Here is a 22,093-nt window from a genome sequence, read left to right as displayed (position 1 = left end):
GCCTATGTATTTATATCACAGTTGCAAATAAAGCACAATAAATATATCTGCTTGCCATAAAACGTAAAAAGATCTTTATTTTGAATTACATGAGGTATAAAGTATCAAATATTTATATAAGTAATCGCAAAAGCGATGAATAATAATAATAATCAAAGTGCTGCAGCACTGAATGCGACGGACATGCAACCGGAGAGACATTAATTAAGGCTCCTTTTAGAAAAAAAAAAAAAAAACAAACAAAAACAAAACACAAAATATATAACAGAGAAAATTTGTTCCATACAAGTTCGAGATTTGTAGAGCAATATATTTTGTGTCCCAAATTGATATAATTCAGAGTTTCTACTTTCAAGCACTTAATGAAATTTATGCCTAAAAACTCTGGTCAAACTTGTAAATCAGTGTCCTTATCGATTTATTCTAAGAAATGATATGTAAATAGAAAAAAAACTATCAACGAAATATTTCTAGAATAAATCCAGGCAAATAAACTTCAAACATATACATGTGAGAATGCTATTTAGAATTGCTTCGTGTTATATCATAGTGGGCATACAGACAATAAAATATAAGTCATTTGTATTTTTATTTCTCTTGGATATGTCTCATTAAAAAAAAAATTGGTTAAAATCATCAGCAATTAATAGTGTATTTCTTAGATTTTTTTTATTTACAAGGTAAAGATGTAGAGGCCAGAGCACATCGTTTTTATTTTAATTTAAATGTCACTTAAGCACTACAGTGTTTAGTTGTCCTTTTCAACTTCACACTAAATTCCATTTTCAACTTGTTTGCTTCTTTACAATTGTATAGCATTTCTAAAAGTATTGCATTACAATCCGCTGGTTTATTAATTACATGTTTAATGTGTACTTCCTATAAATCGCCTGTCCAAAAATCAGAACAGGTGAAGCAGAATCTATTTTTAGAATAGCGAAGGTTAACTCATATCATGACCTAGTAAAATATGTAAACAAACCACAAGAATCGGAAGTAGAACTGATATTATAACTTCCTTACCATGAAAGACTACATGGCGGTAAAGTGTCTTACATGCATTTTCAAAAATAGATATTTATACTAGCCATTGTACTGTATCTAATATATTAATAACTGCTGAATATTCAGCTAAATCCGCGGTATGAGTCACGAAAATAGTTCTTCTTTTATTAATGCGCGAGTTATCCTAGAGTCACGAAAAACTTTTGATTTGTTAATAATAATGTTTAATATAATGTAGAAATATTTATTTCCTACTAATAATGTCTTGGAACTCAGAGGTTACACCTTTATTGAAGTATAATTTGCTGTCCTACTTTTTCGACAGCGGTAAATCGTTTCAGCAGTAATTTGCATATTGCGCAATAATACTACGGGACTACAACGTTTTTATCAATAATATACGTTCATATTTTAACTTGGATAACTTAATTTGAAATTGAAAAGGCTAAATATGGAAGACATTAAGATATCCAGACAAAGTATGGGAGTTTTGAAGGATCAAATTCATGTACTATTTCTTGGGCTGTTAATTGGTTTAGGAGACATTGCGCGAGTGTAGCCAACGAAATCCCATGTGTAGATGACTTAGATCTGAACGCGCCTGAGGGCGCGTCCGTCGCAATAATAATATTAAGCTTCAGTCTTTCAGCAGCATGCCTCCAGATGAGCGAAAATATTTCAATAAATCAAACTTGATAAAAAATGTACTAAGAATTTAGGAAAAGTACAAAGATTCAAGTAATACTTTACATGTTATGATCGATCAATAGCGATTTTTTCAGTATTTGTAACTACAGAGACTTGGATAACAGAGATAAGTAGCTCCTATATGCTCCATACAGGGAGACACAGGCAAAATTTTCATTTCTTAGTTTTGAAATTTTCATTCATTATTCTGTACATGCCCTTAAAATAAATATATTAGACAGTCAATGGAACAAAACTTTTTTCCATATAAAGAATAAAATGGTGGTTTCCTAACTTGACCCGCGTGGGTCAGGTTAGAGCGCTATGATTTCGCAATATTTGTCAAAGTTAACTCTGGAAACGTTAAAAAACATTTCAAATGAATGACATAGACTTGTTTCAATCATACAATATCCAAAATATCTGTTATTGTAACTTAAAGGGTTGGTTCAAGTCACCTGACTTGTTTTAAAACTATTTGGTGATTTCATTGGCGTCTAAATTTTATTCAACATATTAAGATTTATTACCCTTCCAGATTTTTTCCGCCTTTTTGATTGGATATTGATCACCCGAAAGAAATTGATATAACCGAGCCAGACGGGTAATATACACACTAAATTTCCACGTTGGGTACCCAACGTTGTAAACAACATGTATGCGCTGAGGTGATGCGCGTACGGTTCGATTTTACGCGGTGTAAATTCCGATTTAAAAGCACTTTTTAACTGTCAAATGATAAATATTTACCAAAGTAAAGTAATGATACATATTACCATCAGTATCGAAAACAAATATGACCTTGTGAAAGCTTGATATTAATTACAAAAAAGTGCGTTCAATAAACTACTCCTTTTGTCTTGTTTACGTTCGTTAAGTACGGGAAAAATACGTCATGTATTTATGTGACGTCATGTTGTGACGAAGAGGTAACCTAAAGGGAATCTTATTTCGACGTTTCATTTTGAAAAAGCAATGATTTTTTAAAAAATCGTCTAAACTCGGCAGGGGAAGGGTAATAAAATTATTATTTTGGTTTTGGAGTGATATATGTGGATATATTACCTGCCAAGATAAAATATCACTCTCGCCTAACGGCTCGGGTGATATAAAATCTTAACAGGTAATATATCCACATATATCACTCCAAAACCAAAATAACATATAATATTTACGTTTCAAACCCAAAATATATAAAATTCAAACAAAAATTCATGCTGAAACTTCATGAAACGTCATTTTAGCCTGATTTGAGTACATAAAATCATTTCAATATTTTGTCATTATTTTGCCTGAATATCCCTTTAAATATCACTCATGCCTATTAAAAAGTGAAAAATTAGGCATTTTGTAACAAATAAAACTTAATAGATGTACATTTGATCCTTCTATATTATACACCATTTGAAAGTTATTTTTTTTTAATCTTTTTTATTGATATTAAAATAATGGTAACTTTCTATAGCTTGTCACTTAGAAAAACATAGCAGAAAATACCCACTGAGCCTGTTTTTCGTCATATGAATAGTTTTGTAACAAAAATCAATGAGTAGTTCTCTTTAAAAATTGATATATCATTTATTTAAATGGGAACTGTAAATGTTTTACCTGCAGCCATAGACAAATGCATAAGCTTTCAGAAAATGTATTATTTTAATGATTTTGATATCTGGTTGATAAGTTTTACTTGCTACAAGATTAAAGTTTAGCAGACTCGTGTGATATTTTAACTGGCTAGGAAGTTGCCTATCTTTGTTATCTATGTCTCTGGTAACCACATACATGTATACTGAGTATTTCTACTGCGTTACTAACGCAGTATAAGGGTATATTTTGCTTATTTGACCTTTTTGTAATTAACGTGGGTTGTAAGTGTCACTGATAATGTGTAAATTGCTTTCTATAGTTTACTTTACAATATTATACATTTAATTTCATTTTCAAATTTTTCATGAAAATAAATATTTATAAGCGTTAATCTGGAGTCGTCCTAAACCTGTAGACCCGCATCTTCATGGCTTTAATTGCAAAATATTACATAATCATTTGCCGTAAGAAATCATACGCCATATACAAAGAAAACATATTCATATTGCATTGATGAATAATATCAATAAACACTTAGTAAACAAATCGTTTAAAAAAAACAGTAATTTTTAAGATTGCTCTACCTTAGTAATTTTCACAAATAGAGTAAATTTTCAAGAACACCGTGTAAAAAGTGTGGGAATCTAGCTGCATAGTCGCCAATTATTTAACAATAATATGTTCAAGAAACCTTTTAGAATTAAATCTCAAACTTCTATGAAAGGATCAGATAGGTTTGCTTTACATGTTTGTGAAAAGATTCTCAGAAATAATTTAATAGTCTGTTTACAAGAATATCTTTTAGTGTACCATATTTCGGATAGTTTCCTCTTTAGACGTTAGTATCCACTTGCATGTTTGTGTCCATTTTACTGTAGTATGTTCTTACATTACCATTCAATTAAGTTTCTCCCACTGATTCATGTTCATTAACATCTTCTAAAAAATTTACAGGCTTTGACAGTGGTCAATAATCATAATGATACTAATTTTGAAAGTAAATTATGTAGGCAGGGTCTTTCTAATAGAATTTCTTTTCATTGGTGTCATTTGACTCTCTAACCAGTGTTTCTGATATCAACTGTAATACCTCACAAATTATTCCTTCCCTCGAAAGATTCAAGCTGTTTCGAGAGGCACAGGGCATCTGCAGAAAACTTGATTCTGATGGCAAAAAGTACAAAATAACGTCCTGACTGAAGCTGAGGGGAGTTGGCCCTAAAAAGTAGATATTACAAGAAACTTTGAATATTGGAAAACATCTTAATTTGAATTCACTCCCCCCCCCCCAAAAAAAAACAAAAAACAAACCACAGACAAACAATAAAAACATTACCTGTAATATTGTTAGATACCCACGACTGATTCATTAATATTTAATAGCTGTGGGATTTTTGGCTGATATCCAGCCGATTAGAGATGTGTCAAAGACAGATTTTTTATTGGTTATTTCATGATTCATGATTAAAAGCAATCAAAAGGCGTACATGCCATAACGTCCCGGATGCCCGGGATTGTCCCGGAAATCGGATGTCTGTCCCGAAGATGTCCCGGGCATCCTGGGAAAAAAAATCATGATATTTTGCAAAATTTTCATAAATTTTCTTAAATCAAATCTCGCACATTTCACCTCACGATCTTAAAACATATTCTGACCTGGTACACATAATACACAGGAACGTTGACACTTACAAGTTTACAATATACAGCCCCCCAATTATCGACTATCGATTCCCCTCGGCAATAGCTTTCTTCATGCATCGGCAATTAACGTTCTCTGTTGAATTCGGCAGCGTTTAATGGTCTGGTTAATTAATGGTTTACAGCCCTTAACAATTATCGTTAATCCCCGATTATCATTAATTTTTAGATCAATCGCTTACTTGCCCAAAGTTTAATTATTACAAACAATGTAATAAATATATCCATCAAATAAAAAATTAAAGGTGTCAAATAAATCACCTAGCTGTGTTTGTTTTGATGACTGGAAGAATTGCGTTACGTGATATGTAGTAATTATCACGACTTTAAGATATAACGGGTGAACAACATGGCTGCGCCCATTCACCGGGTTTATAACTTGTAACTTACTTGCTTTAAGGGAAAAATAAATGAAATAAAGAAATACTATAAAATGATAAAGATGTCAAACTTAAAGACTACTTCTAAAACTAGTAAGTTAACTGTTTATCATTAGAATTCAGGAGAAAGTCTTCCTAATTTAATAACATACGATTGACACACCCCCTCCCCCTTTTCCACAACTGCCTCCACATCCATTATTGCTGCGATGAAAAGTGTCCCGGAAAGCTGTCCAAAAGTTATGGCATGTATGCAAAAGGCCTGTTCTATATGACATTGGGTATTACAGACAAAATTGCAGCAACCAAAATTCAGTTGTGAAAAGTTCAATATTAAAAATGTAAATGATTTTCAGAAAAAAGCATAGAAAATTTACTGTTACTGATAGTTTTAACCTTTTTATGCCATTGAAGAATATAAATTTTGTTAAGTGCTATGTTTCAAGTGTAAATATGATTATGAACCCATTTTTAGCTTATCTGTTTTGAAGAAACAGTTAAAGTACATGTATATTATGATAACTGTGTCATTGATGCTGCTAAGTGCATTAAACTTCAATGTAGCTCCATTCTCAAACACTTTAAAAGGTATCAGCACAAAGCTTTGAATACTTGATTCATGGTAAGACAATGGGCATAACTATGAGAGCATTATTCTAGAAGTTATGCCCCTTTTTAACTTTTAGTCAAGATTGCCTATTAAGTTGAATCATTTAAAAATTGTGAATGGTATGAACATGAAACTGAAAATATATACTTGTGTATCATGACAAGGGACATTATCCTGAAATCAATATATTTAGGAGTTCTGCTCCTTTTAAACTTAGAATACAAATGTTGTTATGAAACTTTATAACTTACAGACAAGCGTTAACATCACATGTGGTGCTCTTGTTACACATGTAGAAGGAAAATTTTATGTTAGTGTGAAGGTATAGTTTATAATATAGTATAATTATGTTAATGGGTTCTGCATAGTAATTTTGTCTTATGTTGTTAAATGGGGAATATTTTGCTATATTTTTTATCATTACTGACCAGATAAATAAGCCAAACGGTTGAGTGAGTATATGGAAATGTGTAAACTGTTGTTCAAAGCAAAATATCATAATTGTGTCATTCTAATATTTAATTCAGAAAGAAGCTTAGATTGGAGATACAGAAGAACTTTCATGGTTTAGATAGTGAAACAGTTTCTGACATCATTCCCAGCAAAGAGGAAGTAACCATAGTGAAGATATACACACATGCTGGTGATAATGCCTACATCTATTGTGTTAATAAACAGCCTATCCTGTTTGAGGTGGATAAACAAAAAGTGCAATATCCTACAGGTTGTATATTACTGTTGTGTGTGTGTGACAGGGTGAGCTTTTGTGATCGCTTTTCGTCCGGTGTCCGTCCGTCCGTAAACTTTTACTTTAAATGACATCTCCTCATAAACCACTAAGCCAATTTCATCCAAACTTCACAGGAATGTTCCTTTGGTGGTCACCTTTAAAAATTGTTCAAAGAATTTAATTCCATGCAGAACTCTGGTTGCCATGGCAACCGAAAGAAAAAACTTTAAATATTTTCTTTTAAAAAACCCAAAGAGCTAGAGCTTAGATATTTAGCATGAAACATCTTCTAGTGAGTGTCTACAAAATTTGTTCAAATAAAAGCTTTTGGGTCAAAATTGGCCCCGCCCCAGGGGGTCATTGATTTTCCCTATATGCATATAGTAAAAACTTAAAAAATCATCTTTAAAAGAACCAAAAGAGCTAGAGCTAAGATATTTAGCATGAAACATCTTCTAATGAGTGTCTATTAAGTTTGTTCAAATAAAAGCCCTTGGGTCAAAATTGGCCCCGCCCCAGGGGGTCATTGATTTTCCCTATATGCATATAGTAAAAACTTAAAAATTTTCTTTTAAAGAACCAAAAGAGCTATAGCTTAGATATTTAGCATAAAACATGTTCTAATGGGTGTCTACCAAGTTTGTCCAAATAAAAGCCCTGGGGTCAAAATTGGCCCGCCCTGGGGGTCATAGATTTTCCTTATTTATGTGTATAGTAAAAACTTTAAAAAATCTTCTTTGAAAAAACCTAAATAGCTAGAGTTAAGATATTAAGCAGGAAACATCTTCTAGTAAGAGTCTACAAAGTTTGTTCAGATAAAAGCCCTTGGGTCAAAATTGGTCCTGCCCCAGGGGTCATAGATTTTTCTTATATATGTATAGCAAAAACTTAAAAATCTTCTTTGAAAAAACCCAATAGCTAGAGTTTAGATATTAAGCATGAAACATGTTCTAGTAAGTGTCTACAAAGTTTGTTCAAATAAAAGCCCTGGGGTCAAAACTGGCCCCGCCCCAGGGGTGTCATTGTTTTTAACTATATGTGTATAGTAAAAACTTAAAAAATCTTCTTTTAAAAAACCCAATGAGCTACAGCTAAGATGTTTAGCATGAAACATCTTCTTATGGGTGTCTACCAAGTTTGTTCAAATAAAAGCCCTTGGGTTGAAATTGGCCCTGCCAGGGGTGGGGGAGCGAGCAGATCATTGTTTTCATTATATGTGTGTAGTAAAAACTTAACATCATGAAACATCTTCTTATGGGTGTCTTTCAAGTTTGTTCAAATAAAAGCCCTGGGGTTTAAACTGGCCCTGCTCCGGGGGCCTATATACAGGTGAGCGACCTCAGGGCCATCATGGCCCTCTTGTTTATATAAAGTTTCATATTAATGTTCAAAGTAAATAAACCATTTTTAAATTTTTGACAATTTTAATTCCTTGGTATTGTGCATTAAATGTAGTTTTGGGTCAAATGTATGTTCATATATGTAAATGTAAGTTGCAAATTAAGGATCAAAAGGAATAATTATTTACCAAAGTGTTTTATTTAAAAGATGAATAAGTTTATATTAATTTCTTTATATACATGTAGTATCAGCCATCATCTGATTTTCAGTTATTAAATTTGATTTTGTGAAATGTTGAGTTTACTTGTGCATAGTTGCTTCACAAATTTGTTTTGTATGCTGTGTATATAATGAATGACTTTATATCATAGTTTACCTGTTGTGGAGATATCCAGATTTAATTGAAAGATTTACAACATGGCCTCCTGTGTTAAAAAAACTTACAGACGGAGCAGGTAATTTGAAAAAACAGTTGAGCTGTGTCATGACAAAACCAACATAATGCGTTTGCGACCAGCATGGATCCAGACCAGCCTGCGCATCCGCGCAGTCTGATCAAGATCCATGCTGTTCGCTTACAAACCCTATTACAAGTAGAGAAACTGATAGGGAACAGCATGGATCCTGATGAGACTGCGCGGATGCTCAGGCTGGTCTGGATCCATGCTGGTCGCAAACCCATTATGTTGGTTTTGTTGTGACGCGGCTCAGTTGTTGTTTTTTTGTGTACAAATATCACACAGCTTTAATGTTACTTTGTATTGCACCCATTGCCTTAATATATGGTGCACCCATTGATTCAATGGGGAGAGAACACTATCTTGTAATATGACCGTGTAATGAACAGAATTAATAAAAAGTATATTTGGCTATCCCATATTTTTACAATTTTGGTTGAAATATAGCATTGTTGATCATTGATTGTAAATTGAGTGTTGATTAATTATCAATACCTTCACGGCCAATGTAGCTTAAAACTGTTTTTAAAATATGTGCTGAATAGAATAAATTAAAGAAACCCCACGTAGATCCAAAAGCCTAAAACCATCAAATATGAATTTCCTACAAACATGTAGATCAGCTGGGACATTTAAAACAGAATGATTAAATATGCAAAAGATGTTTAAGGAATATACTAAAAAATAAGTTGAAAATTGTATTTTTGAGCTATTCATAGCCCAGTTAGAGGTAAACGTAAACGTAGTGCAACGCTTTTCAATTTTGGTTCATTTACAGCGATTAAAATAATTAATTTGTAAAAGTGGAGAGAGCAAATGATCTGAAATTTTACACGTTATTGGTCTATATCACTAGATATGGAACTTTAATCACAAAAATTATTTCCAGTCCCATCATGTCAAAAAACCTCAGTGGAGTCCCTAAAGTGTATTACGTTATCCAGCATTATATGAATCTGTTTCAGATATGTTGTTGATCATAAATTGAATATTAATTATCAATTGATTTGTGACCAAATTAGCTTAGTATAAGACTGGTGCTATACATGTATTGAACAATAAGATGGAAAAGTTGGCAGGTGAATGGGTTACTGTCAATCTTTACTGCCATGCCGGTGCTAAACAAAATACAGACAACAAAATTATAGCCTAGCATGGATGTGCACACTGGTCTGGCCTGGCTCTTGGCTGATCACTTTGGATCCAATTTTTTTAGCAGGTGAAGTGTTCAAAGTTAACTGTACATTGTTGTAGCATCAACTGTATTTGTGGCCAGTATAAGAATGTTAGTACATTCAACCACGGATTTATATTACAAGGATCGGACACTCCCAGTTAACCCTATATAAATGCTTAAATATCTTGTCGTGCACCCGATAAAGGTACATAGATCGATAATTTACCGGCGCTAAGCGTAAATGCCCGTTCGCAACGGATACCTACTTTACAAAATATCATACAGCTTTTCCATTTATTATCTGATTTTGGAAATTTAAAGTTTATTTTGAAGAAAAATACTTGTTTAATTCAAATATCTAATTTATTTTTTAAAGGTACAGTTCATCTGTCCGCAACGACGATTAAAAAATTAACTTGACGAAATCGGCGGTAAATTTACGTTTTTTATATAAAAAGCAGGTACAGTGAAATTTGAGAAAACCGGACGCTGAGAAAATCGGAACTCTCTAAATACCGGACGAATAATTCAGTCCCAAATTTTCCCTTCTTTAAACTATTGTATTAAACATTGACAATACCGGAATCTGTCAAAACCGAATATCGGACGGTTGAAAGGGGACTACAAAGTCCATTATATAGACAATTACCCTGACAATACCGGACGGCGAAGGTGTGAATAACGTTGTGTACTTATCAATTGGTTGTGTCTAATACGCTAACTGAGCGGTAACGGAACAATAATTATCTGATTTGTTAATTATGTCTCTTTTTACAGTTAGATGTTACCGTTTAAATGCACGAGAAATTGATAAGTTAAAATCAGTATGAATGAAAAATAGAATATTATTATACTGCATTGCTTTTTGTATATTCATTTCCCAAAATGACAACGCAACGGAAACGACATTTATCAGTGCGAGGTTCTATTCCATAGCCTAAAAGAATTCGACGAGAGCTGTCTATAAGTGACAAATTTGAATTAGTTAAAGACAGTGAAACTTTGCCGAGACCTACTTTAAAAATCTCTATCTGAATAATATGGTATAAGCAATATTTACAATTGGCGCATTATTATAAACAAACAAAGTAAACTATGTTCGTTAAATCATTATCCATTACCCAAATGTAAACATATACGGGTGTAATTGAACTTTATCGTTATGAGGTAACTGCTGTTCGTTTAAATCCAAAATTTTATTGTATTTATATGCAATAATTGGACAAAAACAATTAAAACATATTCAGCATCTTGTGTAAGTTATTGCTCGGTTTATAGGATCCTGAATAGCTGAAGGGGACATTGAGAATACCGGACCGCTGAGAAAACCGGACAAAACCCTCGGTCCGAAAGCCGTCCGGTTTTCTCAACTTTCACTGTATTTGAAATTTATTATTACGGTACCATAATATTTCAAAATAAAAAAGAAGCCGATGTTAGTTATTCACAGATGATCAAAGATGCGATATTTAAGATTTATTGGGTTATTTAGTCAAATTTATTAACGCACAATTGTTTTACGGGTAATGTATTGCGGCCTTTACAATTCGCTCAACATGTGAAGAAAAACTATTCATTTTTTTTTAGTACAAAATATTGCCGAGATTGTCAATATTGCCATATTCATAGAATATTTAAATTTCATTCATCATTTATATCATTATTCTTTTTTTTTTGTAAATCTGTTTTCAAATGTCGGTGCAGTGAAGTAGACAATTATCGTAACAGTAAAGTACTCTCGTGCCGGCCTTTTTAATGTCACTCGTATATTTTAATCCGTATATTTTAATTATTATTAATTATTATTTTTTAGCTCACCTGTCACAAAGTGACAGGGTGAGCTTTTGTGATCGCTTTTCGTCCGGCGTCCGTCCGTCGTCCGTCCGTCCGTCGTCCGTCCGTAAACTTTTACTTTAAATGACATCTCCTCATAAACCACTAAGCCAATTTCATCCAAACTTCACAGGAATGTTCCTTTGGTGGTCACCTTTAAAAATTGTTCAAAGAATTTAATTCCATGCTGAACTCTGGTTGCCATGGCCGAAAGAAAAAACTTTAAATATCTTCTTTTAAAAAACCATAAGAGCTAGAGCTTAGATATTTGGCATGAAACATCTTCTAGTGAGTGTCTACCAAGTTTGTTCAATTAAAAGCCCTGGGGTCAAAATTGGCCCCGCCCCGGGGGGTCATTGATTTCCCCTATATGCATATAGTAAAAACTTAAAAAAATTTCTTTTAAAGAACCCAAAGAGCTAGAGCTAAGATATTTAGCATGAAACATGTTCTAGTAAGTGTCTACCAAGTTTGTTCAAATAAAAGCCCTGGGGTCAAAATTGGCCCCGCCCCGGGGGGGGGTCATTGATTTTCCCTATATGCATATAGTAAAAACTTAAAAAATCTTCTTTTAAAGAACTCAAAGAGCTATGGCTAAGATATTTAGCATCAAACATGTTCTAATAGGTGTCTACCAAGTTTGTTCAAATAAAAGCCCTGGGGTCAAAATTGGCACCGCCCCGGGGGTCATTGATTTTCCTTATACGTGTATAACAAAAACTTAAAAAATCTTCTTTGAAAAAACCCAAATAGCTAGAGTTAAGATATTAAGCATGAAACATCTTTTAGTGAGTGTCTACAAAGTTTGTTCAAATAAAAGACCTGGGGTCAAAATTGGCCCCGCCCCGGGGGTCATTGATTTTCTTTATATGTGTATAGCAAAAACTTAAAATCTTCTTTGAAAAAACCCAAATAGCTAGAGTTTAGATATTAAGCATGAAACATCTTCTAGTAAGTGTCTGCAAAGTTTGTTCAAATAAAAGCCCTGGGGTCAAAACTGGCCCGGCCCCAGGGGTGTCATTGTTTTTAACTATATGTGTATAGTAAAAACTTAAAAAAAATCTTCTTTTAAAAAGCCCAATGAGCTAGAGCTTAGATGTTTAGCATGAAACATCTTCTTATGGGTGTCTACCAAGTTTGTGCAAATAAAAGCCCTTGGGTTAAATTGGCCCTGCAAGGTTGGGGGGGATGGTTGGGGGGGGGGGCCTATATACAGGTGAGCGACCTCAGGGCCATCATGGCCCTCTTGTATTTGAATGCCTGTAGAAAGATATATCTGAAACTTTTTAATGTAACGCTAGAAAAACAATAAAAATCTTTACAGTTTGAGTCAGTATTTTGCGAAATAAAAGTAACTTTTGATTATTTTTTACACATCGCTTAATTTTTTTTCAAGTTTAATTATTTTTGAAGGGGGTAATTACCAGGTAACAAGCGATAATTGAAAAAGTTTATTTTCAAACTTTCCTTACCAAGTTACATGTGATAATTGCAACATTCAATCTTCAAAAACAAATAGAATTTGAATGTATATTTTGTATCTGCGCGGTCTCACGTGTGATAAGAAAATGATCCTGAAGAGGATATTATATAAATACAATGTAAATCTATTTTCTTTATTAACATTTATAAAAGAAATTGAAAATAAACAACTTAATTTGTATAGTCCTTTCTTTGAAAAATAATGAAAATAAACATATGACAAATAAATCATTTGACGTCAATTGTGAAGGATAACTATGAAAAAAATTTGTTTCAAAATAAAAAATAATATGTTCTGTATGCCAATAAAAATTTCTTCCTTGCCAAACTAATGAATTCATCTATATATGAACGCTTGTCTAGAATGATTTGAAAATATATTTAATACACTAATTAGTAGAGTATTTACTATATTTATACTAATATACAGGTAATCAAATAAAAAATGTACAAATCATTTGGAAATAATTCACAAAAATAAAGACACATTTCACACATGAATTTCTTTAAAAGTTTTTTAGCAATCAAGAAACAATTTTTTGCAATGCCACCATTAAACTATGTAAAAAATGATTATCTTAATCTGAATCGCGGTAATAATTTATGCTTGAAGTAAAAGGGCGTCAAAATGTAGAGAGAATGCCTAAACAATAGGCGAATATTTTTTAAATTAGGTACTTTTTAACTAAGCGTTGCAGCGTTCTATCGGCATATTTTCTTATATAAATACTTTAGCGACACAAAATAATACTGTATCAATACATTCATATGTGTATTATTTTTCACAAAGCTGCAATAACACCACATACTCTTGTGAAAATATGTCATATTTCGCACTCCGCGCGTTCCGCCTTCTCATTCTGTCCACCTTTATCCGATTCCGCGCATGTGCGCGACGGGACTTTTAGCTATACGAAAGTGTCCGATCCTTGTAATATAAATCCGTGATTCAACTTCTTGACCAAGAAAGCTTTCTTTTTTAATTATCTGGAATAGATGTTTTTTGTATATTGTTCATGTAGAATTATAGAATGAATTATAAATATTTTTCTAGATTTGATGTTGCCAGGTGTGATTGTACGTGGACAGTTAACTCCAGCCACATTTAAACACATAGAGAAAGGTCAAATCTGCTCTGTTAATATCTATGGAAATAGGTATGAAAATATACTAATTAATTTATCATAAGTTATGTTAAGTCCTTGCATTATTGTGTATAAAGCTATACACTATATGTGATTCAAAAATTGTTATTTTAATTTTATAAAAGACACTTTAAAAATAATCTTAAAAGACACTTTCAAAATAATCTATATTAAGGAAAATAGGTTTGAATAATTCCTTTAGATTGAATGGTGTATGGATTATATCATTGTCAAGCAGTGAAACCACTGCTTAAAATAGCAGCATGATATTTTGATCCGGAACATTTTATTATGTTTACGTACATTATCCATGTGTGTTAAATGACAGAGACAGTGTATGTTACAACTCTTTAGAGAATCCACCATAAGATTATCGAAATAATATAAATTCACTATTGAAAAATTTAACAGCGTTAGTGTGGATTTGAAACTTAACTGCTTTGCATTCCTGTTATCCACACCAATTTCAAAATTTGAGCTGCGTCATGACAAAACCAACGTAATGCGTTTGCGACTAGCATGGATCCAGACCAGCCTGCGCATCCATGCAGTCTGATCAGGATCCATGCTGTTCGCTTACAAACGCTATTACAAGTAGAGAAACTGATAGCAAACAGCATGGATCCTGATCAGACTGCGCTGATGCGCAGGCTGGTCTGGCTCCATGCTGGTCGCAAACGCATTATGTTGGTTTTGTCGTGATGGGGCTCATTTTTATTTAAATTAACCATGTTTTCATATGTTGTGTGATTACATCTTGTTCTATAAGTAATGTACTTTTATATTTTTTGTGTATTGTTTTTTCTAGTGAATGAATATGAGATTTTTCTCCTAAATATTTGGTAACACATAAAGTAAGAACTTAGTGATAAATATTATGAAGAAGAAAAAAAAAAAACGCCCTGAATACTTGTTTGTTATATTGAGATTTAAAGTTCAATTTAAAAGGGTAAACAAGATTTTTGAAGGCAATGAATTGGCTTCTTATGTACATGTAGTTTGGTCCTGCACTCAAGAACAACATTTAAAATCAGTGCATGCAACAATATAGATTGTTTCATATAAGTTATTCAGAACAAGTGTACAAAGTCATCATTTTTGTTTGTTTTTGTTTTTGTATTTTTTTTAGTTTTGAGAAATATCATATTTGGATTCCATAAAAAATACTTACTATTAACATCATTTTTGGTGTTCGATGAAAAATACTGCTATATTTGTTTTTAATGCACACAAATCTTTTATCTATATAGAATATAATGTATCTGCAGCAATTTAGTACTCTGAAAAGTACAGTAGTACTAGTGCAGCATGACATATGCACTTTGAGGGATGTGCTAGAATGTATTAACTTTGTACAACTTCATGCAGACCTGTTTTCCCCCTCGGAAATAGCTCTCTGGTGAGAACTAAAAAGTGATTATCTGTGCTATTAATAATTTATCTTGCAAAATACAAAATCACCTTCCATCAGCACTTTAAGTACTTTGTTAATACCACTGTGTAACATATCTATCTTTATGCTTATTTGCCATGTCTAGATATTGAGTTTTAAATGAATTATATCACTGTTACAGATGTCCTGTAGGTGTAGACACTAATTTTCCATGTGTAGATATTGAGTTATAAATTATTTATATCACTGTTACAGATGTCCTGTAGGAGTAGGTCAAACACTACTGTCAGGTAGTGACTTCTTTGACTCTGGTATGAAGGGGAAAGGCATTCATCCCATTCATCTATTAGGAGATGAGTTATGGTAAGTTTAATAGTATATACCGGTTATAAAAATATAGTTTTAATTTTATGTTTGGTTTTATTTTTCAGAAATGTTAATAAAAATATGTTTTAAGGGTATATTTATTTCTGTTCTTTACAGAATTATTGGGGTAATATTATAAAAAATATTAATACTTTTATGTAACTTACTGAAAACCTTATGAAAATTTAACCTGAATTTCCAGACATTTTATAATAGTTTGAATGTCACAATTGTGTGTTTCATCTTACTAAGAAAGGGATAATTACAGTGTAACTTCCGAAAACCGAACACCCATGGGACTTGCCAAAAAGTTCGGATTTCAGAGGTTTCCGGAATTCAGAGGTTTATGATAATGTACGTGGACAAGACTAAGCCACTTAATATCACTAAATGTCAAGGAAGATGTGGCCATTACTGTAATATCATATATAATAGTCTTTTAATCAAGATAAAGATGTGAATGAAAAGAATACATTTTTATCTTACACCTGCAAATGCTTTTGAATTTCTATCAGTTTGTAGAAATGTTGTTAATTGCATAAACTTACATATCGTCCGATGCTAGTTAATAAATTATTACATCAAATGCAATAAAATCCCTATAGACGTTTGATGCATACATTGTCCCAACTAATTGTGATTTAATCCGCTAATAAACACTTCAATTAACTGACCGCGGTAAATTACTTTGATTAACCGCATCACTTCAAACATACCATTTCACAGTTTGTGATTTTAACGTGTGTCAAATTACACGATCACCGCTAATTAGTAAACAATCGATAGGGAGATTAAATCTTCCTGCAGGGTAAACATTCTCGATTTACAATGTATTTCACACCTTTAGATATTTCGGTTTTCGGAGGTAAAATTGCATTGATTTGACTCAAATTTTACGAAAATATCGTCCGGAATTCAGAATTTAGAAGTTCCGGAATTCAGAAGTATTATATTAATAGAAAATAGAAGGGAAAAAATCGGGACCGAAAAAATTGTTCGGTTTTTAGAAGTTTCCGGATTTCAGAAGTTCCGGAATTCGGAAGTTACACTTGGCATTATGCAGGTGACTGTAAGATCTTTAAGTTACAAATTCTGTGTGCCGAAACAAACAAACAAAATAAACAAGCAAATAAAAAATAACTAAAGATATATTTACATAAGATGCAAATAAAAGCAACATATGTTTTAGCTTAAATATTTGTGATTTTGTTCACCATGCCTTAAGTTTTAATATGTTACCTATCAAATGTGCTTTCATGAAAATGGTCATTCAGTTACGAAGGGTTCAGATGTCATTTGTGTGATGTCTTAAGGGGATTCTCTGATAAACTGATATCTGGAAAAATGTTTTGCATTTTATTGTGTCGCCTCTACGGAGTAGTGGCGACATCCGTAGAGGCGACATATAGGGATCACTTGTCCGTCGTCTGTCTGTCCGTCTGTCTGTCTGTCTGTCCGTCTGTCCGTCCGTCACAAAACTTGTCCGGACTACCCCTCATAAACTACTGGTGCAATTTCATCCAAACTTTACAGGAATGATCAGTATCAAGTCTAGTTGTGCATATTGTCAGCATTTTCCGGTTCAATGATTTTTGTCAGAGTTATGGCCCTTTAATAATTTTTAATTTTAAAGTTTGTCCGGACTACTTCTCTTATACCACTAATGCAATTTCAATGAAACTTTACAGGATTGATCTGTAGCTCAAGTCCTTGCGCATATTGCAAGGGTTTTCCGGTTGAATGATTTTTGGTCGAGTTATGGCCCTTTGATAAAAAGGTGTTTTTTTGTGTGTGTTGCCAGATACACAAAAGCTTGTCCAGACTACTCCTCATAAACAACTGGTGCAATTTCATCCAAGCTTTACAGGAATGATCAGTACCAAGTCTAGTTGTGCATATTGTCAGCATTTTCCGGTTCAATGATTTTTGTCAGAGTTATGGCCCTTTAATAATTTTTATTTTTAAAGTTTGTCCGGACTAGTTCTCTTATACCACTTATGCAATTTCAATGAAACTTTACAGGATTGATCTGTAGCTCAAGTCCTTGCGCATATTGCACGGGTTTTCCGGTTGATTGATTTTTGGCTGAGTTATGGCCCTTAGATAAAAAGGTGTTTTTTTCTGTGTGTTGCCAGATACACAAAAGCTTGTCCGGACTACTCCTCATAAGCTACTGGTGCAATTTTATCCAAACTTTACATGATTGATCAGTACTTAGTCTAGTTGTGCACTGTCCGTCTGTCTGTCTGTCTGTCACAAAATTTGTCCCAACATGAAATTGGCCATTATGAGGCGACACATGTGATTACTGATCGCTCTTGTTAAAATTTAAAAATTGTTAAAATCAGTGAAACATATTGTCTATGTTAGAATAAGGTTATAAAGCAAGAATCAGGAACTTAATATATACAGATATTTGATACCAGTAATATGTCTAAAATATTAATTAATAGCCCTTTCTTTAAAGTTAGGTGATGACAAAATTCTGCCAATTTCATTTGAATTTCTTAAGCTACCAGTATGTTTTTTTTATGCCACCGCAGAATCTGCGATGTGGTGGCATATAGCGATTCACCTGTGTGTGTGTGTGTTTGTTTGTTTGTGTGTGTGTGTGTGTGTTATAAAGATTATATAGTGAACTTAAAAAATCTTCTAGTGAAAAACCACTAGTCCAATTTCAACCAAACTTGGCAGGATTGATCCTTAGGTGAAGGGCGTCCAAAGTTCTTCAAAGAATTTCATTCCATGCAGAAATCTGGTTGCCATGGCAACCAAAAGGAATTATAAGAATAAATTTAAAAAATCTTCTTGTAAAGACCCAAAAGGCCTAGAGCTTAGATATTTTGCATAAGGCATTGTCTGGTAGACCTCTACCAAGATTGTTCAAATTATAGCCCTAGGGTCAAAATCAGCCCCGCCCCGGGGGTCATTGATTTTCACTACATGTACATATAGTAAAAACTTAAAATACCTTCTTTTATCACATAAACCGCGGCGCAGGAGTGTAATAAAGCCATTTAATAAAAACGATATTACACTAGGCGATATTACACTAGTGTAATAACACTTTGACGTCACGTCATTTGCACTATAAACATAGCGTTAAAGCGCGCTAATGTTAGCGTTACACTATAGGCGCGTCAAAGTAAAATGACTCTTGTTAACAGTTTACCGTTCTTATTTTATATATGTGATAAATAGAATATTATATTCGTGTAGATTCAATACTAAATTTATTGAACTCGTTGAATAAAACAATATTATGCTCGCCAGAAGAGGCTCGCATAATATGATTTTATTCAACTCGTTCAATAAATTTAGTATTAAACCTACACTCATTCAATATCCTCTATGTAAAGACCCAAAAGGCCTAGAGCTTAGACGTTTTGCATAAGGCATTGTCTGGTAGACCCTTACCAAGATTGTTCAAATTATAGCCCTGGGGTCAAAATCGGCCCCGCCCCGGGGATCATTGATTTTCACTATATGTACATATAGTAAAAACTTAAAATACCTTCTTGTAAAAGCCTAGAGCTTAGATATTTTGCATAAGGCATTGTTTGGTAGACCTCTACCCAGATTGTTCAAATTATAGCCCTGGGGTCAAAATCGACCCAGCCCTGGGGGTCATTGGTTTTTCTTATATGTATATATTAAAAACTTATAGTAAAAACTTAAAAAAAAATTCTTCTAGCAATTGACAAATGCTAAAGGTTAGATATTTTGTATGAAACATTGTGTAGTGAACCTCTAGCAAGATTGCTCAAATTATAGCCCTGGGGTTAAAATTGCCCCCGCCCAGGGGGTCATTGATTTTGCAATATATACATATAGTAAAAAATCAAAAAATCTTATTGTCTGAAGGTACAAGGCTTAGAGCTTTAATATTTGTTAAATAATATCATCTATAGTTACCAAAGTTGTTCAAATTTTGCCCCGAGTGTCAAAATTAGACCTGCCCCGGGGGCCATAGGTTTTCCTTATATGTATATAGTAAAAACTTAAAAAATCATCTTCTCTAAATTTACCAAGGCTAGAGTTAAGATATTTTGCATGAAACATTGTGTAGTGAACCTCTAGCAAGATTGTACAAATTATAGCCCTGGGGTCAAAATTGGCCCCCCCTCAGGGGTCATTGATTTTCACTATGTACATATAGTAAAAAATTAAAAATCTTCTTGTCTGAAGGTACAAGGCTTAGAGCTTTGATATTTGGTATATAATATCATCTATGGGTCCTCTACTAAAGTTTTAATTATGCCCCTAGTGTTAAAATTGCCCTGCCCCAGAGGCAATAGTTTTCCTTATATGTATAAAGTAAAAACTTGAAAAATCTTATCTGAAATGACAAAGACTAGAGGTTAAATATATGGCATGAGACTTTGCGAAGTGAACCTCTACCAAGATTGTTCAAATTATAGCCCTGGGGTCAAAATTGGCCCTGCCTGGGGGCAGTGATTCTCATTATGTACACATAGTAAAAACAGAAAATAAAACAAATGTTTTCTGAATGGGAGAAAGCTACAGCTTAGATATTTGACTTGAAATGTTGTTTGGTGGACCTGTATCAAGATTGTTTTGAATTAAACCCTTGGGTCAAAATTTTGCCTTGCCCAAGGGGACAGTGACCTACTTTCTTGTCCTTTGATGTACAGCAATGAAATTTTGACCATGTGCACAGTTTTAGTTGTAAAATTGAACTTTGATATCAGGTGACCTAGATTTTGATGATGTGACCTACTTTCTTGTCCTTTGATGTACAGCTATGAAATTTGAATCATGTGCACAGATTAAGATGTAAAGTGAACTTTGATATCAGCTGACCTAGATTTTGACAAAGTGTCTTACTGTGTTGTCCTTTGATGTAGTCATGAAATTTAGGCTGTGTGAAATATGACCTTCACCACCAAATTCACTAGACTCAAGTGCATTGATATATTCCTACTCTGATCTTTTATTGGATTAACAATAGATTTAACCACTAATCTGATAATAAGAATTAGATTGGTCAGGGATCTATGCATTATGACAATCTTCAATTGTATAGAAACAAAAAAAATCTGTTCCTACACTACTATTTAGTGTTGAATTAATGCGGTGGCATAGCATTTTTCTCAAATGCAATCTTGTTTTCTTGAGTATTTTTAGCTCACCTGTTACTTTGTGACAGGGTGAGCTTTTGTGATCGCTTTTCGTCTGTCGTCCGTCCGTCCGTCGTCCGTAAACTTTTACTTTAAATGACATCTCCTCATAAACCACTTAGCCAATTTCATCCAAACTTCACAGGAATGTTCCTTTGGTGGTCACCTTTGAAAATTGTTTGAAAAAGAATTTAATTCCATGCAGAACTCTGGTTGCCATGGCAACCAAAAGAAAAAACTTTAATTATCTTCTTCTAAAAAACCCAAAGAGCTAGAGTTTAGATATTTAGAATGAATCATCTTCTAGTGAGTGTCTACCAAGTTTGTTCAAATAAAAGCCCTGGGGTCATGGATTTTCCCTATATGCATATAGTAAAAACTTAAAAAATCTTCTTTTAAAGAACCAAAAGAGCTAGAGCTAAGATATTTAACATGAAACATCTTCTAATGGGTGTCTACCAAGTTTGTTGAAAAAAAAAGCCCTGAGGTCATTGATTTTTCCTATGTGCATATAGTAAAAACTTAGAAATCTTCTTTTAAAGAACCCAAAGAGCTAGAGCTAAGATATTTAGCATGAAACATGTTCTAATGGATGTCTACCAAGTTTGTTCAAATAAGAGCCCTGGGGTCAAAATTGGCCCCGCCCCGGGGGACATTGATTTTCCTTATATGTGTACAGCAAAACTTAAAAATCTTCTTCGTAAAAACCCAAATAGCTAGAGTTTAGATATTAAGCATGAAACATCTTCTAGTAAGTGTCTACAAAGATTGTTCAAATAAAAGCCCTGGGGTCAAAACTTGCCCTGCCCCAGGGGTGTCATTGTTTTTAAATATATGTGTAAAGAAAAAATTTAAAAAATCTTCTTTTAAAAAACCCAATGAGCTAGACCTAAGATGTTTAGCATGAAACATCTTCTATTGGGTGTCTACCAAGTTTGTTCAAATAAAAGCCCTGGGGTTTAAACTGGCCCCACTCCAGGGGGCCTATATACAGGTGAGCGACTTCAGGGCCATCATGGCCCTCTTGTTTTTAAAATGTGATTACATATGTGAAGAC

At 33.3% G+C, this 22,093-nt stretch overlaps 1 protein-coding gene across 1 annotated transcript in view; it reads left to right on the top strand.

The window, feature by feature from the left end:
- Positions 1–3,881: 3,881 nt before the first annotated feature.
- Positions 3,882–22,093, top strand: part of LOC132742296 (eukaryotic translation initiation factor 2D-like) — a 35,427-nt gene continuing 17,215 nt past the window's right edge. Inside the window, exons 1-5 of the mRNA XM_060730662.1 lie at positions 3,882–4,013; positions 6,498–6,694; positions 8,413–8,496; positions 14,046–14,148; positions 15,785–15,892. Of these exons, the coding sequence (XP_060586645.1) occupies positions 3,958–4,013; positions 6,498–6,694; positions 8,413–8,496; positions 14,046–14,148; positions 15,785–15,892 (548 nt within the window). The 5' untranslated portion in view covers positions 3,882–3,957. The remainder of the gene's footprint in view (positions 4,014–6,497; positions 6,695–8,412; positions 8,497–14,045; positions 14,149–15,784; positions 15,893–22,093) is intronic.

The sequence above is a fragment of the Ruditapes philippinarum genome, unplaced genomic scaffold, assembly GCF_026571515.1.
Source record: "Ruditapes philippinarum isolate M1 unplaced genomic scaffold, ASM2657151v2 ctg7782_1_1_1_1, whole genome shotgun sequence".
Lineage (NCBI taxonomy): Eukaryota > Metazoa > Mollusca > Bivalvia > Venerida > Veneridae > Ruditapes > Ruditapes philippinarum.
The sequence above is the reverse complement of the archived record's forward strand: the minus strand, read 5'-3'. Positions and strand labels throughout refer to the sequence as shown.